Source organism: Hyla sarda, chromosome 1 (assembly GCF_029499605.1).
Source record: "Hyla sarda isolate aHylSar1 chromosome 1, aHylSar1.hap1, whole genome shotgun sequence".
Lineage (NCBI taxonomy): Eukaryota > Metazoa > Chordata > Amphibia > Anura > Hylidae > Hyla > Hyla sarda.
In genome coordinates, this window is record NC_079189.1 from 181,702,912 (window position 1) to 181,720,247 (window position 17,336).

A 17,336-nucleotide genomic window follows, 5' to 3' on the forward strand; every position below is an offset into this window, starting at 1 on the left:
CCCTTGCAAAAATTCAAAAATTGGGTCTACAAGAACATGCGAGTGTAAAAAATGAAGATTTTGAATTTTCTCCTTCATTTTGCTGCTATTCCTGTGAAACACCTAAAGGGTTAATACACTTACTGAATGTCATTTTGAATAATTTGGGGGGTGTAGTTTTTATAATGGGGTCTTTTATGGGGTATTTCTAATATGAAGACCCTTCAAATCCACTTCAAAACTGAACTGGTCCCTGAAAAATAGTGAGTTTGAAAATTTTGTGAAAAATTTCAAAATTGCTGCTGAACTTTGAAGCCCTCTGGTGTCTTCCAAAAGTAAAAACTCATAAATTTTATGATGTAAACATAAAGTAGACATATTGTATATGTGAACCCAAAAAAAATATATTTTGAATATCCATTTTCCTTACAAGCAGAGAGCTTCAAAGTTAGAAAAATGTAAAATTTTCATTTTTTTCATCAAATTTTGGGATTTTTCACCAAGAAAGGATGCAAGTTACCATAAAATTTTACCACTAAGTTAAAGTAGAATATGTCACGAAAAAACAATCTCGGAATCAGAATGATCACTAAAAGCATTCCAGAGTTATTAATGTTTAAAGTGACAGTGGTCAGAATTGCAAAAAACGCTCCGGTCCTTAATGTGTAAAATGGCCTGGTCCTTAAGGGGTTAAAGGGGTGGAAACCTTTTTTTTTTTTTTTTTTTTTGTTAATCAACTGGTGTTGGAAAGTTAAACAGATTAGTAAATTACCTCTATTAAAAAATCTTAATACTTCCAGTACTTACTAGCTGCTGAATACTACATAAGAAATAATTTTCCTTTTGGAACACAGAGCTCTCTGCTGACATCACGAGCACAGTGCTCTCTGCTGACATCTCTGTCCATTTTAAGAACTGTCCAGAGTAGGAGAAAATATCAAACATATTCTGCTCTGGACAGTTCCTAAAATGGACAGAGATGTCAGCAGAGAGCAGTGTGCTCGTAATTCAGCAGAGAGCACTGTGTTCCAAAAATAAAAGAATTTCCTATGTAGTATTCAGCAGCTAATAAGTGCCTGAAAGATTAAGATTGTTTAATAGAAGTAATTTACAAGTCTGTTTAACTTTCTGGCGCCAGGTGATTTACAAAAAAAAAAAGTTTTCCACCGGAGTACCCGTTTAAATTTTTACCTTTTTGCTATTAATATAGTTAAAGTACATTTTAGGGTCAGTTTTACTCTCTTTGGCAATGAGTCTTTCTGTCTCTATCTTTGTGGCTTTTGTCAGTTTTTTACATATTTTACAGCTTTTTAATGCTTCTTCACTGCCGTCCTGTTTTAATGGTTTAAATGCTTTATTTTTTTCATTCATTGCCCCCTTAACATTTTTATTCATCCATATTGGATTTCTTTTATTCCAGGTACATACATCTTACAGTGAGAATTTTAGATTTTTTTAAAATTCTCCCATTTATTGTCAGTATTCTTGTTTTTGAGGAGATTATCCCATTTTATATTCTTAAGGCTAAGTTTCCACTTTTTTTGTTTTTGTTTTTTTCTGGCAGTTTCTGAAAAACTGCCACTGCAGTTTTTGAGCCAAAGTCAGAAGTGGATCCATAAGGGAGGAGAAGTATAAGTCCTTCCTTTATATGTCCTATTCTTTTTGAATACACTTCTGGCTTTGGCTCAAAAACTGCAGTGGCAGATATCCAAAAACTGCCAGAAAAAAAAAACAAGTGGAAACTTAGCCTAAGGGCTACTTGGAGTTGATCAAACTTTGCCTTCCTAAAGTTCATTGTTTTTGTGGCCCCTCGAGAGATTCCCTTATTGAAGAACAAATTATAATGTATTATATTATGATCACTTTTTCCTAGGTGTCCTTCTACTTGCACATTAGTTACTCTGTGAGGTCTGTTGGTTAATATTAAGTCCAGTTGAATGCCCCCTCTGGTCGGGCCCTGCACCATTTGGGACAAATATTTGTCTTTAGCTATAGACAGAAACCTGTTTCCTTTATAAGATTCACAGGACTCAGTCTCCCAGTTTATATCAGGATAGTTAAAGTCCCCCATTATTATCACCTCATTCTGATTTTCTGCCTTGTTTATTTTCTTCAGTAATTGATCTTCTGCCTCTTCCATTATGTTTGGTGGCTTATAGCAAACCCCTATCAGAATTTTTTTTTATCTCCATATATTTTTACCCATAATGACTCCACATTATCGTTTCCCTCCCATATATACTCCCGCAGTGCGGCCTTCAGACTGGACTTTACATAAGGACAAACTCCTCCCCCTTTCCGTTTTGTCCGATCCTTCCTGAATAGACTATAACCCTGTATGTTGACTGCCCAGTCACAGCTATCGTCCAACCAAGTATCTGTTATACCCACTATGTCATAATTCTCCTCAGACATTATCAACTCCAGTACGTCAGTTTTATTGGACAGAATTCTGGCATTAGTCAACATGCAATTCAATGGTGTATGTTTTTTTTTTCCTGTGAAGCCTATCCCTATTAACTATTCTAACCCATCTCTCCGCTCCACCCCCAGGTACATTAATAAGTCCCCCCTCTCTATCTACACTATCTTCCCCCTCTATGTTGTAGGTTTCCTCCCCCCAGTCCCTAGTTTAAACACTCCTCCACCCTTCTAGCCATCTTCTCCCCAAGCACAGCTGCACCATCCCCATTGAGGTGCTGCCCATCCCTACGGTAGAGCTGGTATCCGACAGCGAAGTCGGACCATTTCTCCATGAACCCAAACCCCTCCTTCCTACACCAGTTTATGAGCCACTTGTTTAGCTCCCTAATCTCCCACTGCCTCTCTGGTGTGGCTCGTGATACAGGTAATATTTCAGAAAATATTACCTTGGAGGTCCTTGCCTTAAGATTGCGGCCTAAGTCTCTGAAATCATTTTTAAGGACCCTCCACCTACCTCTTACTTTGTCATTGGTGCCAATATGTACCATGACTGCTGGGTCCTCTCCAGCCCCACCTAGCAACCTGTTAACCTGCTCCGCGATGTGCCGAACTCAAGTGCCAGGAAGACAACACACTGTTCGGCGATCCTGGTCTTTTTGAAAAATTGCCCTGTCTGTCCCTCTAATAATTGAGTCCCCCACTACCAGTATCTGTCTGGCCTGCCCTGCACTCCTCCTTCCCTCCTTACTGGAGCAGACACCCCCCTGGTGGTTAGATGCAGAGTCCTGCTGCAGTACTGCTAGCTCTGAAATGGCATCCCTCTCATCTGCCAACCAGGCAAACTTGTTGGGGTGTGCCAGATCAGGACTAGCCTCCCTGCCACTTTTCCCTCTACCCTGTTTTCTAACTGTAACCCAGCTAACTGCCTGACTGTCCTGCACTCAGTCCCACTACCCTCCCCCACCTCTACTCCAGAGTGTACCTGCTCAGTGAGCAGTAGACTCCTCTCCAAGTTGTCAATGTGTCTCAGTGTTGCCAGTTGCTCTTCTATATCCAGGACCTTTGCTTCCAAATGAAAAACTCGCACAACAATATGCACCCTCAAACTGCTGTTCAAGGATTGCATACATTGTGCAAGATGTACACCAGACTGCGTTTTCCAACATGGAGGCCATACTAGATTTGGGGATTTCACAAATTAACAGCCAAAAACAGACAGTAACTATTAAAATTAAATTCTCAATATATCTTGTGAGTTAAAGCCCCTACAGTGTAAGGAAAGTAACACTCACAGCAATCTCAAACTCCTGCTTTCAAACTCTCTGGAATAGAGGCAGCTGTAAGAGAGTAATAGAACAAAGTCGCACTCAGACAGAGCACGCTCAGAACTGAGTCCCAAACTAAGATTTATAGACCTGTGACCAATCTACCCCTCCCCCTAGATGCAGAGTAGAGAAAAAAAAATGAAAAGGCTGTTTAAAATTTTATCAGTGATCCCTCTATTTGTACTCACACAAGTCACTCCAGCTTCACATATTCACTCCGCACAGCAGATATCTCTTTGTTCTATATCTCTCTGAGGCTAAGTTTCCACTTGGTTTTTTTTCTGGCAGTTTTTGGAATACTGCCTCTGCAGATTTTGAGCAAAGCCAGAAATGTATTCAAAAGGAATAGGACTTATAAAGGAAAGACTTATACTTCTCCTCCCTTATGGATCCACTTCTGACTTTGGCTCAAAAACTGCAGTGGCATGATTCCAAAAACTGACAGAGAAAAAACCAAGTGGAAACTTAGCCTTACAGCTGCCTCTCTTCCAAAGCCACACGTGGGGTTTCAGATGGATATGTACATGCTTTACATTACAGGGCCAACAAGAGCAGCTAACCACCTTGAATCTGTTTAAGAGTAACACTATTACACAAAGATATTATACAGTGCAAGAATATTCCACTAATACCCCCACATGGAATACGTATCTACACAGTGCAATAGTGTTCTTATCTACACTAGACAAAACTGGTGTCCTCACTAATGCATGCTTAAATGGGGGTACACAATCCCAAATTATATTTTACCATTTTAGCTCCTGCACCCTGTAATATGTTCTTGTATGCTCACAGAGTAACCCATAGTCATATACAAAGAAATTCTTATAAAAATGCTATAATTGTTAACTTTGTACCCTTTTTTTTTTGGTAAACAAAGATTCCAGCCTAAACCAGTGCCTCACCAAGATCAATAGAATGGATATTGTCCATCTGATGGAATCGTACATGAAAGAGCCCATGCTACGCCATGCCAATCGTACATATGCTGATATAGAACAGACAATAACACTGGATCATAGTGAAGGTAATACACAGTGTCCTGCAGGATCTAGGGAACTGTTGAGAAAGTGATTTTATATCATATAAATAAATGTGTGTGGATAACATTCTAACAAACCCGGTATGGAAGAGTACACTATCTTTATAAACATCTGCCATGGAATCCATGGCAAGAAACTGAGGAATATCCAAAGATTTGAAGTATCTATAAGGTTATGGATTCAAATAGCCCCGTTCAATGGGGTTCATCAACGTCCAGGCTAATTGATGGAAATACTTGTGGTATGTAAAGGATTCCAAATCTGCACTGGAAAAAAATGGCACTATGTCAATTATAGAGTGAATTCCTAATGAAGCCAATGAGATGTAGAGACTTTATGCAGAATCTGCATCAGAATCTGTATAAGGCTAAGTTTCTACTTGTTTTTTTTTTTTTGGGGGGGGGGAAGCCAAGAAAAATGCCAATTCTGCCGCATGTTTTTTTTTCGGACAAAAAACGCTGCGGCCAGATGTTAGCTGTAATTCCTCTTGGCGTTTTTCACTTTGGCGTTTTTTTAATCCTTTTGGTGTTTTTTCCCTTTTTTTTGTGTGATTTTCAGCTCCTTGGCAGTTTTCCAAAATCGCAGCATGTTGAGCCACTGGCGCTTTTTTTGTCAAAATCGTGTTTTTTTTTTTCCCCATAGAAGTCTGTGGGAGTGAAAAAATGCCAAGAAAAACGATATGTGGTTTTTAACTTTGGCATTTTGGCAGGCTGTTTTTATTCTTTTTTGGACTTTAGCGATCCAAAAAACTGATGGAGATACCTTTTTTAATAAAATTTACTAGGGTACCATTAAAAAATTAAATAAAAAAGATGCAATAGTATCTAATGAAATTTATCTTTTTTATGACAACATTTTTATTAATTGTTAAACAAGGATCAATTTATGTGGGCGGGCAGGGACCTAAAAATGTAGCCGGCAATAATAAAAATTTAGTGTGTCTGTGTTTTTCACTTTTTTTCTAAATTTTTTTAGGTAGTACTACTACTCCCAGCATGGAACACACTGTTTCATGATGGGAGTAGTACCTGTACTAATTGACAGATCACCCATTCATATTCATATTTCCCGCAGAGAGCTGTGATTGGCCAGATGGTTCCAGCCAATCACAGCTCTCTGTGGGAAATAGGAATATGTGTATTTATACGGCAGTGCAGGGGACCATAAAAGAGTGGCCGCCCGCATCTATACATTATACAGGAGTATCACAGCGGGTGTCAGGAATGACATCCACTGTGATCTTTCCTTAACTGCAGGTACTACTACTCCCAACGTGGAGCACACTCTGCTCCATGTTGGGAGCTGTAGTACCTGCATTAATAGACAGATCGCAGCGGGTGTCAGAAGTTACACTCACTGCGATCTGTCTATTAATGCAGGTACTACAGCTCCCAGCATGGAGCAGAGTGTGCTCCATGTTGGGAGCAGTAGTACCGGCAGGTAAGAACAGATCACAGCGGGTATCACTACTGACACCCGCTGCGATCGTCCTGTCTATTACAGAGATGGAGCGGCTTTCTCCTGCGCTCGCATCTCTGGACTATACTCCTGCCAGTGATATGAATAGAACATCACTTATTCATATTTCCCTCAGAGAGCTGTGATTGGCTGCAACCATCCAGCCAATCACCACTCTGGGCGGGAAATATGAAGAAGTGATGTTCTATTCACATCACTGGCCAGAGTACAGAGCAGAGATGGGAGCGCTGTATAGAGCTGCTCCACATCTCCTCTATATTATTGACGATCTCATCGGGTGTCACTACTGACACCCGGGGCGATATGTCTATTAGTACAGGTACTACTACTCCCATCATGGAACAGTCTATTCCATGCTGGGAGTAGTAGTACTACCTAAAAAATGTAAAAAATAGAGGAAAAAAGTGAAACACACACACTTTATTAAAAAATTAGAAAAATTTCGTTATAAGAAATTTATATTTCATTAAATACATTTTTTTCCATCACTACTGCATCCTTTTTATTTATTTTATTTTTTTTGGTACCCAACAAAATGCCAAAGGTGCCAAAAATGCAATTTCCACACAAATGAAAAAACGCCAGAAAAAACGCCAGACGCAAGAAATTGCACTGGCGTTTTTTCCGTCGTTTTTTTTCAACACAAAAAACACAGGACAAAAAACCAAGTAGAAACTTCGCCTAAAAAATGTGTGTTAACATAGTCTTAGTCTGTATTGTGATATCAAAATCTGTGAATGATGTGGCTTCTCTAAATGTTATTCTACAGTGGCTAAAAAAGTATTTAGTCAGCCACCAATAAAAAGATGAGAGAGGCCTGTAATTTTCATCATAGGTATACCTCAACTATGAGAGACATAATGAGGAAAAAAAATCCATAAAATCACATTGTCTGATTGTTAAAGAATTTATTTGCAAATTATGTTGAAAAATAAGTATTTGTTCAATAACAAAAGTTCATCTCAATACTTTGTATAGGTCAATTTTTTTTCTGTAATTCTTCACAAGGTTTTCACACACTGTTGGTGGTATTTTGGAAAATAAGTATTTGGTCACCTACAAACAAGCATGATTTCTGGCTCTCACAGACCTGTAACTTCTTCTTTAAGAGTCTCCTCTGTCCTCCACTCGTTACCTGTATTAATGGCATCTGTTTGAACTTGTTATCAGTATAAAAGACACCTGTCCACAACCTCAAACAGTCAGACTCCAAACTTCACTATGGCCAAGACCAAAGAGCTGTTGAAGGACACCAGAAACAAAATTGGAGACCTACACCAGGCTGGGAAGACTGAATCTGCAATAGACAAGCAGCTTGGTGTGAAGAAATAAACTGTGGGAACAATTATTAGAAAATGGAAGACATACAAGACCACTGATAATCTCCCTCGATCTGGGGCTCCACGCAAGATCTCACCCCGTAGTGTCAAAATGATCACAAGAACGGTGAGCAAAAATTCCAGAACCACACGGGGGGACCTAGTGAATGACCTGCAGAGAGCTGGGACCAAAGTAACAAAGGCTACCATCAGTAATACACTACGCCGCCAGGGACTCAAATCATGCAGTGCCAGACGTGTTCCCCTGCATAAGCCAGTACATGTCCGGGCCCATCTGAAGTTTGCTAGAGAGCATTTGGATGATCCAGAAGAGGATTGGGAGAATGTCATATGATCAGCTGAAACCAAAGTAGAACTTTTTGGTAAAGACACAACTCGTCGTGTTTGGAAAAGAAAGCATGCTGAGTTGCATCCAAAGAACACCATACCTACTATGAAGCATGGGGGTTGAAACATAATGCTTTGGGGGCTGTTTTTCTGCAAAGGGACCAGGACAACTGATCCGTGTAAAGGAAAGAATGAATGGGGCCATGTATTGTGATATTTTGAGTGAAAACCTCCTTGTATCAGCAAGGGCATTGAAGATGAAACATGGCTGGGTCTTTCAGCATGACAATGATCCCAAACACACTGCCCAGGCAACGAAGGAGTGGCTTTGTAAAAAGCATTTTAAGGTCCTGGAGTGGCTAGCTAGTCTCCAGATCTCAACCCAATAGAAAACCTTTGGAGGGAGTTGAAAGTCCGTGTTGCCCAGCGACAGCCCCAAAATATTGCTGCTCTAGAGGAGTGTGAAAACCTTTTGAAGACTTACAGAAAACGTTTGACGTCTGCCATTGCCAACAAAGGGTATCTAACAAAGTATTGAGATTAACTTTTCTTATTGACCAAATACTTATATTTGCAAATAAATTCTTTAATAATCAGACAATGTGATGTTATGGATTTTTTTTTCTCATCATGTCCCTCATAGTTGAGGTATACCTAGGATGAAAATTACAGGCCTCTCTCATCTTTTTAAGTGGGAGGACATGCACAATTGGTGGCTGACTAAATACTTTTTTGCCCCACTGTACATGATATTGCATACTGTAATAGACCCAGAACATTTCAGCTGCTATAAACAGATGTAATACAGTGCAGTTGGCTGGAGAACAGTGCATTCTCATTTCTGTTTCTTGCTCATATTATTTGTCCCACCATTCCATTAAAGACATTTTTGATATGGCTGCAGTCTCCATATTACCCAAATGTCTTTACTTCTGACCTTTCAACATTTAAGGGGTGGCCTTGTGAAAAACAATGTATCCCCTATCCACAGCATAGGGGATAAGTGTCTAATTGTAGGGGGTCTGACAGTTGGGAACCGCTGTGAACTTCTGAACTAGACCTAGCTCCCATTTCTATGGGAGCACTGGAGGTGACCAAATATGGCACTTTTCTTCAGCGCTCCTATAGAGAATAAATAGAGCACGTGCTTTTCTCAGAGAGCTGGGTCCCGTTTAAGAGATCGCAGGGGGGTCCCAGCACTCAGACCCCTTGCAGTCAGACACTTATCCCCTATCCTGTGACTAAGGGATACGTTGTTTTTCACCAGACCACCTCTATAATACTGTAGTTGTAATTACCTTGTGTAGAGAAGCGGAAAAAAGTAAATATTATTGTTCAAGTTATTTTCAAATACAATCATTCCCATCTATTCCTATCCCCATTGGGCCTTACAGTCAAACCTCTCTATCTCAGGCATACCTGCTAGTGCAAATTTAATTGAAAGCCAGTTGTTCTTCTCCAATAAGAGAACAGTAATGAACAGTAATGTTGGTTATACGTCCAGTAGTAGTGACTGATTGCAGTGAATGCTTCATTTCCTTTCTTAGGCTTTTCAGCTCTTCAGGATGAGTTCTCTAGCCCGCAGAAGAAGATCAATACTGATCATTCAGAATCACGAGGCGAGAGAGGAGAACATCCCCCCCTTGTGTCTGAGGAGGATGTTTCAATCAGTTATTCATCCTTCCATGAAGGCCCAGCCAAAGCTGAAGATGACAAGTCTGTTGCAGAAATAATCCGTCAACTACAGAAGGAGTCAGTCCCTACTTTCTCCTCAAGGGAACCAGAGAAATTATTAAGGGCATTGTCTTCTGAACAAGAGTATGTGTAAGTCATCTATTTTTTATGGACTGTATGACTCTTTTTTCCCTTATAGTCAGAATGTATATTTAATTTATTTGAAATGCCATATATTAGAAAATATGAAAGAGAATATGGTCCTGTCAATTAAAATAGTTCAAAGAGATACTTACAGAGAGTAATTGTAATTCATTCTTTGTATCAAATATCAGTAGAATGGTTAGTTGAGTAGCCAATTGCATTGGTACATTCTAGGGATTGACCAATATTGATTTTTTCGGCCGATAGCCGATAACTTATACCGATATTTCACCCCCCACCGCCAGCCCCGCAGAAGCCGCTGCAGATCAATGATTTAAAGCGGGCTCTTTAAATCAATGAACTGCAGCGGCTTTTGCAAGGCCAGAGACTGCTGCAACCACCCGCTTCTCTCCCCCTGTCTGTCCTGGGGTCCTGAGTCCAACCACTGCCTCTGGCCAGAGACTGCTGCCGCCTGCTTCTCTCCCCCCGCCGGACCTGAGTCCAACCACCGCCGCTGCCCCATTGCCTCCCCCATCCCCGATTTTATAATTACCTATTCCCGGGGTCCACGCTACTTCTGGCTCCGGCAGTGTCCATAGCTGTCACTGTGCACACTGACGGTGACATTGCGTTGAGGACGACACTCGTCATTGCGCAGCGCACAGCAATAGCGCAGGACGCCGGAGGAGAAAGAAGTAGCGCGGACCCCGGAAACAGGTAATTATAAAACCGAGGATGGGGGAGGCAATGGGTCAGCGGCGGCGGCGGTCTCTGGCCGGCCGGATGGTGCGGGGGCGTGGGTGGGGCATTATCGGCAAGGTCAATTGCCAATACTGATAACGTTCAAAATCGTGAATATCGGCCGATAATATAGGTCAAACTGATAATCGATAAAAAAATATTGAGGCTCAGGGTCAGTAGATAATGTACATACTTGTTTTATTAAATAATAGATAATAAATATCAACCTGATATACCTGGGATCACAGGGCCCTTGTGAATCCACAGGTTCAGAGTGATTTAATGGTAAAATAGGGTTAAAAGGTAATAATTAAATGATAAAAAATAAATATAAAATATATATATAACAATGTATATAGCAAGACCACTGTAATAAATAATGCACAGCGTAATGGTACTATATAGTTCAATTGTAGCAGCTAATCTCTGTCTCGGCCGACTCCTATTGATGCGGGGCATGAGGAAGATCGGGCAAAGTTCTCGGAGGCTGCAGCGCTTCCACAGGCGAGTAGTCACAGTGGCGTCCTCGTGGTTGTGGCGCGCGCTCGTAATTTTGGATTGCGCGCTCGCCAGTGATTGACAGTTCTTTGTAAAGTTGTGAAGATCTGTTTCTATTGACTGCAAATGATGGTTAGAATACAGGTGGTCTGTCAAGTCTCATAGGGGGGTCGCTGGACGCGTTTCATGACCCACTTAGGTCCTAATTGGGTCCTGAAACGCGTCCACCGACCCCCCCTATGAGACTGGACAGACCACCTGTATTCTAACCATCATTTGCAGTCAATAGAAACAGATTTTCACAACTTTACAAAGAACTGTCAATCACCGGCGAGCGCGCGATCCAAAATTATGAGCGCGCCACAACCACGAGGACGCCACTGTGACTACTCGCCTGTGGAAGCGCTGCAGCTTCCGAGAACTTTGCCCATCATCCTCAAGCCCCGCGTCAATAGGAGTCGGCCGAGACTCCATCAGTACGCTCTCCGGCCGGAGAGCGGGCATAGGACGGCCGCGGATCATCGCTCCCAGTAGTACATATGTGGTAAATATACTATCTATAACCTGCATCCAGACCGGTGAGCTACCTTCATATTCCTTACTATGCGCATAGTTTTTTTCAATTGCCGGCATATACTGTTATAACCTACGATACTTCATTGAAAAGTGAAAGTGTTCAGAGACTGCCCCGATCACTACTTTCTAATGAACTATCGGCATATGGATACATGATTACCATAGCTGCTATATTATGAAACATTGTCACACTGCAAGAAACAGCAACTCTATGTGCATATAGCTATATAGACAATTCTTCTGACTGCCACAGCGCTCTAATGATCGGTTATTTGACAGCCTGACAGAGATTAGCTGCTACAATTGAACTATATAGTACCATTATGCTGTGCATTATTTATTACAGTGGTCTTGCTATATACATTGTTATATATACAGTGACCCCTCGACTTATGATGGCCTCCACATATGATCATTTCAACATATGATGGCCTCTCAGAGCCCATCGTATGTTGAGGGCAGCCTCGACATATGATGCTGCTGTGTGTCGGGGCCATCGTACAAACAGCTATGTGACAGCGCTGACAACTTCAGCAACTGATAGTTGTTTAATGTCCCCGTGTGCCCCGTTCTGCCTCCTGTTACTCACATGCTGTCCTGCTAACTCACGCAGGCTTCCACTGTGAGCTCCGTGTAAGCCCCACTCCCCCAGTGCCGCCATAGCCAATAGCCTGCAGCATCTTGCTGCAGGCATCCAATGAGCTGCTGGCTGCCCTCCCCTTCCTTTCCTATAGAGCTGTAGTCGGCAGGATCGTAATGGAGGACATTCTGTCTCCCCTGAAGGTATTTAAAGGACTGTACAGTACTGTATGCGACGTCACACATCACATACAATACATATACACACTATACACCCCATACATCAATGTTTCCCTATCAGTGTGCCTCCAGCTGTTGCAAAACTATAACTCTCAGCATGCCCAGACAGTCAATGGCTGTACATGCATGCTGGGAGTTGTAGTTGTGCAACAGCTGGAGGCACCCTGGTTTGTTAAACACTCCCCATATACTCCACATACAATGGTCATCCCAGAACCAATTAGTAGTTTCCCATAGAGATATGTATTCAACATACAATGGTTCCGAGGCCCCAGAACCAATTACCATTTTTACATAGACATATGTACTCGACATATGATGGTTTCAACATATGATGGTTCTCCTGGAACCAATTAATATCATATGTTGAGGGACCACTGTATATATTTTATATTTATTTTTTATCATTTAATTATTACCTTTTAACCCTATTTTACCATTAAATCACTCTGAACCTGTGGATTCACAAGGGCCCTGTGATCCCAGGTATATCAGGTTGATATTTATTATCTATTATCTAATAAAACAAGTATGTACATTATCTACTGACCCTGAGCCTCAATATTTTTTATCATTTAGTAACCTTTTGTAGACACCTTGGGTACAGGTGCCAGATTGAGTAGCTTGGGTCACCTTTGCATACCTTCCCACAGGAGCCTCTCCATTTCCTATAACATTTCAAACTGATAATTGGTCGATCCCTAGTACATTCCTCTTACTTAAAGGGGTACTCCGGTGAAAAACTTTTTTTTTTAAATCAACTGGTGCCAGAAAGTTAAACAGATTTGTAAATTACTTCTATTAAAAAATCTTAATCCTTCCTGTACTTATTAGCTGATGAATACTACAGTGGAAATTCTTTTCTTTTTGAAACACAGAACTGTCTGCTGACATCATGAGCACAGTGCTCTCTGCTGACATCTCTGTCCATTTTAGGAACTGTCCAGAACATCGTATGTTTGCTATGGGGATTGCCTTTTACTCTGGACAGTTCCTAAAATGGACAGAGATGTCAGCAGAGAGCACTGGGCTCATGATGTCAGCAGACAGCTCTGTGTTTCAAACGGAAAAGAATTTCCACTGTAGTATTCAGCAGCTAATAAGTACAGGAAGGATTAAGATTTTTTAATAGAAGTAATTTACAAATCTGTTTAACTTTCTGGCACAAGTTGATTTAAAAAAAAAAATAAGTTTTTCACCGGAGTACCCCTTTAAACTATAGCCTGTCAAAAAGGAATCATAATCCAAATGACTTTCAGAATGAAATATGGACATTAAGAATAGTAGTGGACTAGTATGGGTTAATTTAATGGGTATAGGGTACCTCAAAATAAATGTCTAAATAAGTCCCAGCCCCTTAATTTAGTGCATGTATACCTCCCTCTCTGTCTTCATGGCCTTGGTCGATATCCCACTCCTTGGTTGTGTTTCAGTGTCTTTGCAGAAAGGAGTCCTGCACTGTTCTCACCAACCAATGGAGCCAACTTGAGCTTACACAGTGCTTTATATAGATATTCTGCAGTATGCTGGCTCTTCTACTTTTGCCCCAAATCTCCTCATATTTGCATAAAGGTTGAAGGCAGAAATAGACCTGTGATCATATGGACACTCCAAACCAAATAACCTTCTTTGTTCAAGTGTTCATGGATCTCTTAATATATAAATTTAGCATCTGAGCATCATCTCTATGGCCAAACAGAAGGGTTACTTTGTCAGTAGAACATGACAAAGGAAAGAGCAACTAACATCATCCAGAGCTTACGTTCTATAGACAGAGCAGTTCATTTGACAGTTATTTTGCACTTGGCAGCTTGAAAAATGTCCTGTAGGTTCAAAAGTATGCCACCAAGTTATGCGTTCTACATGCTAAAATAAAAAATGTATGTATATATATATATATATATATATATATATATATATATATATATAAAAATATACATATAAAATATATAATAGGGCAATCAGTTATGGAAATCAATACATGTGTATTTATTTCCTCTAGTGTTACATCCCCTGATCTAGAGAAAAAGCTGACAGAGACAGCTGAAGCTGAAGACACTCTAAATTGCAAAGAAATCCCACTTTCTCCACTTGGAGCATCTATGGATTTAGGTAGGCCCTCTGTGGAGACTCCTGTGTCTGACCGGCATAATGATTCTCCTATTGTGCAAGAACCAGATGATCTATTGGAGCAGGAAGAGCATACATCAAACAAGACGGACCTCTGCATAGTGGAATCTTCAGATGAGCAAGCACACAAGTTGGACAGAGTCTCTGAATACAAGTCATTGGACTCATTCGAAAAGGTAAAGCTCTACTAAGATATTCTTGCCAGATAAACACAGTAGAGGCTTATTTAACAATGTCTCCAGTATAACTCCATATCCCCATCAGCTGAAACACCAAGAACTGATTTTCAGTCACAGAAATGTCTTCCACAAATATTGCACATGTGCATGTCTTTTTAATTCATTCTGGGGCATACTAAACAGCATATTGGGATGATGGGATGATTGGCTGCAGTGCTCATCATTATCACTAGATGTCACTAATACTCATGATAAATCACAGTATGTTCTTTTCTGTAGTTCTTGATACTATGTTGCAAAGTTTCAAAAATAAGATGCAAATTATTAACCATTTACTTGCTGAAATATATACAGTTTTATAATGGAATCATAGTAAATTCTATAAAAATAATTTAAAAAATTAGTCAAAACATTTGTAGGGCTATATTATTGATTTCACCTGTTTTGATTATTATCATCTTGGAATATATTTTTTATATGGGGATTATGGGTGGAATATTATAGTTACACATGCCAAGGAACACATTACCTGTTTCTGATAGGAATATAGGTATAATATTTTTTTACATGGGGAATATGGGTGGAATATTATGTTTACAGATGCCAAGTAACACATTTGACCTGTTTCTGATAGGAATATGGGTATAATATATTCTTTACATGGGGATTATGGGTGGAATATTATGGTTATACATGCCAAGTAACAAATTTGACCAGTTTCTGATAAGAATATGGATATAATATATTTTTTACATGGGGATTATGGGTGGAATAATACATTTACACATGGTAAGGAACACATCTGACCTGTTTCTGTTAAGAATATGGGTTTAATCATTTTTTACATGGGGATTATGGGTGGAATATTATGGTTACACGTGCTAAGAAACACATCTGACCTGTTTCTGATAAGAATATGGGTGTAATTTTTTTTTCATGGGGATTATGGGTTGAATATCATGGTTACACATGGCAAGTAACCCATTTGACCTATTTTTGATAAGAATATGGGTATCATTTTTTTACATGGGGATTATGGGGGGAATATCAAGGTTACACATGCTAAGTAATACGGTTGACCTGTTTTGGACAAGAATATGTACTAGAAGCTACCTCTAGCTTCCATTGATCCTTCCTGGAAGTAGGGGAATCTGCCTATATTCTAAGAAAACTTACTTTTTTTTTAGTCCATTCTAATAAATATTATGGCTGTGATGGAAACCACTACTACAGACATTTACCCCTGCCATGCCTGGAACTGGTTGTGGTCTGCAATTGTTAATCCTGTTACTGTTCCTGTGGTCTCTGGATGGCAGTTTAAGGGGGTGGTTTGTATCCCGATGCCCCAAAATGAAGGCAGCAATACATGACTGATCCTACCTTCCCTATATGAAAGCTTGGAAGTCTATCAATGATTCCCATATATAAAAATTATACCCAACTATCCATAAAAAAGGACAGATGTGTTATTTGGCATGTGCAACCATGCTATTCCGCCATAATCCCCATGTAAGATTATATTTATAGCCATATTTCCATCAGAAAAAGGTCCAATGTATTCCTTGGCATGTGTAACCATGATATTGCACCCATAATCCACATGTAAAAAAATATTTATAACCATATTCTTATCAGAAACAGGTCAAATTAGTACTTTAGGGTGTGTAATCATGCTATTCCTCCAATAATCCCTATGTAGAAAAAGTATACCAACATTCTTATAAGAAATAGGTCAAATATGTTACTAGGGATGTGTAATCATGATATTTCACCCATAATTCCCATGCAGAAAAACATTCATACCCATTTTCTTAACAGTAATAGATCAAATATGTTACATGGCATGTGCAATCATATCATTCCCTATGAAATTTTTTTATCATACCCATATCCTTATCAGAAATAGGGCAAATGTGTTACTTAACATGTGTAACTATAATACATAACCCCCATGTAAAAATATTAAACCTATATTCTTATCAGTAACAGGTAAAATGTGTTACTTAGCATGTGTAACTGTAATATTCCACCTATAAACCCCATGTAAAAAATATAGCCATATTCTTATCAGAAATAGGTCAAATGTGTTACTTAGCATGTGTAACTATTATATTCCACCCATAATCCCCATGTAAAAATATTATACCTATATTCTTATCAGAAATAGGTCAAATGTGTTACTTGCCAAGTGTAACCATTATATTCCACCCATAATCCCCATGTAAAAAATATTATACCTATAATCTTAACAGAAATAGGTCAAATGTGTTACTTGCCAAGTGTAACCATGATATTCCACCCATAATGCCCATGTAAAAAAAATTATAGCCGTATTCCTATTAAAAATAGGTCAAATGTGTTACTTGGCATGTGTAACCATGATATTTCACCCATAATCACCATATAAAAAATATATTCCAAGATGATGATAAAACAGGTAAAATCAATAAACTAGCCCTACAAATGTTTTGACAAATTTTTCTATTATTTCTAAAGAATTTACTATGTTTCTATTATAAAACTGTATATATTTCAGCAAGTAAGTGGTTAATCATTTGCAGTTTACTTTTGAAACTTTGCAATATAGTATCAAAGAACTACAGAAAAGAACTGTAATTTACCATGAGGGTAAAAAGTGTAGTGACCTCTAGTGATAGT

At 39.5% G+C, this 17,336-nt stretch overlaps 1 protein-coding gene across 31 annotated transcripts in view; it reads left to right on the forward strand.

Moving 5' to 3' along the window:
• The window catches only part of ANK2 (ankyrin 2), a 634,142-nt gene that overhangs the window by 580,302 nt on the left and 36,504 nt on the right, over window positions 1–17,336 (forward strand). For all 31 annotated transcript variants that reach the window (XM_056565107.1, XM_056565143.1, XM_056565099.1 and 28 more), the window contains 3 exons: window positions 4,609–4,755; window positions 9,465–9,741; window positions 14,372–14,675. In XM_056565107.1, coding sequence (XP_056421082.1) covers window positions 4,609–4,755; window positions 9,465–9,741; window positions 14,372–14,675 — 728 coding nt within the window. The remainder of the gene's footprint in view (window positions 1–4,608; window positions 4,756–9,464; window positions 9,742–14,371; window positions 14,676–17,336) is intronic.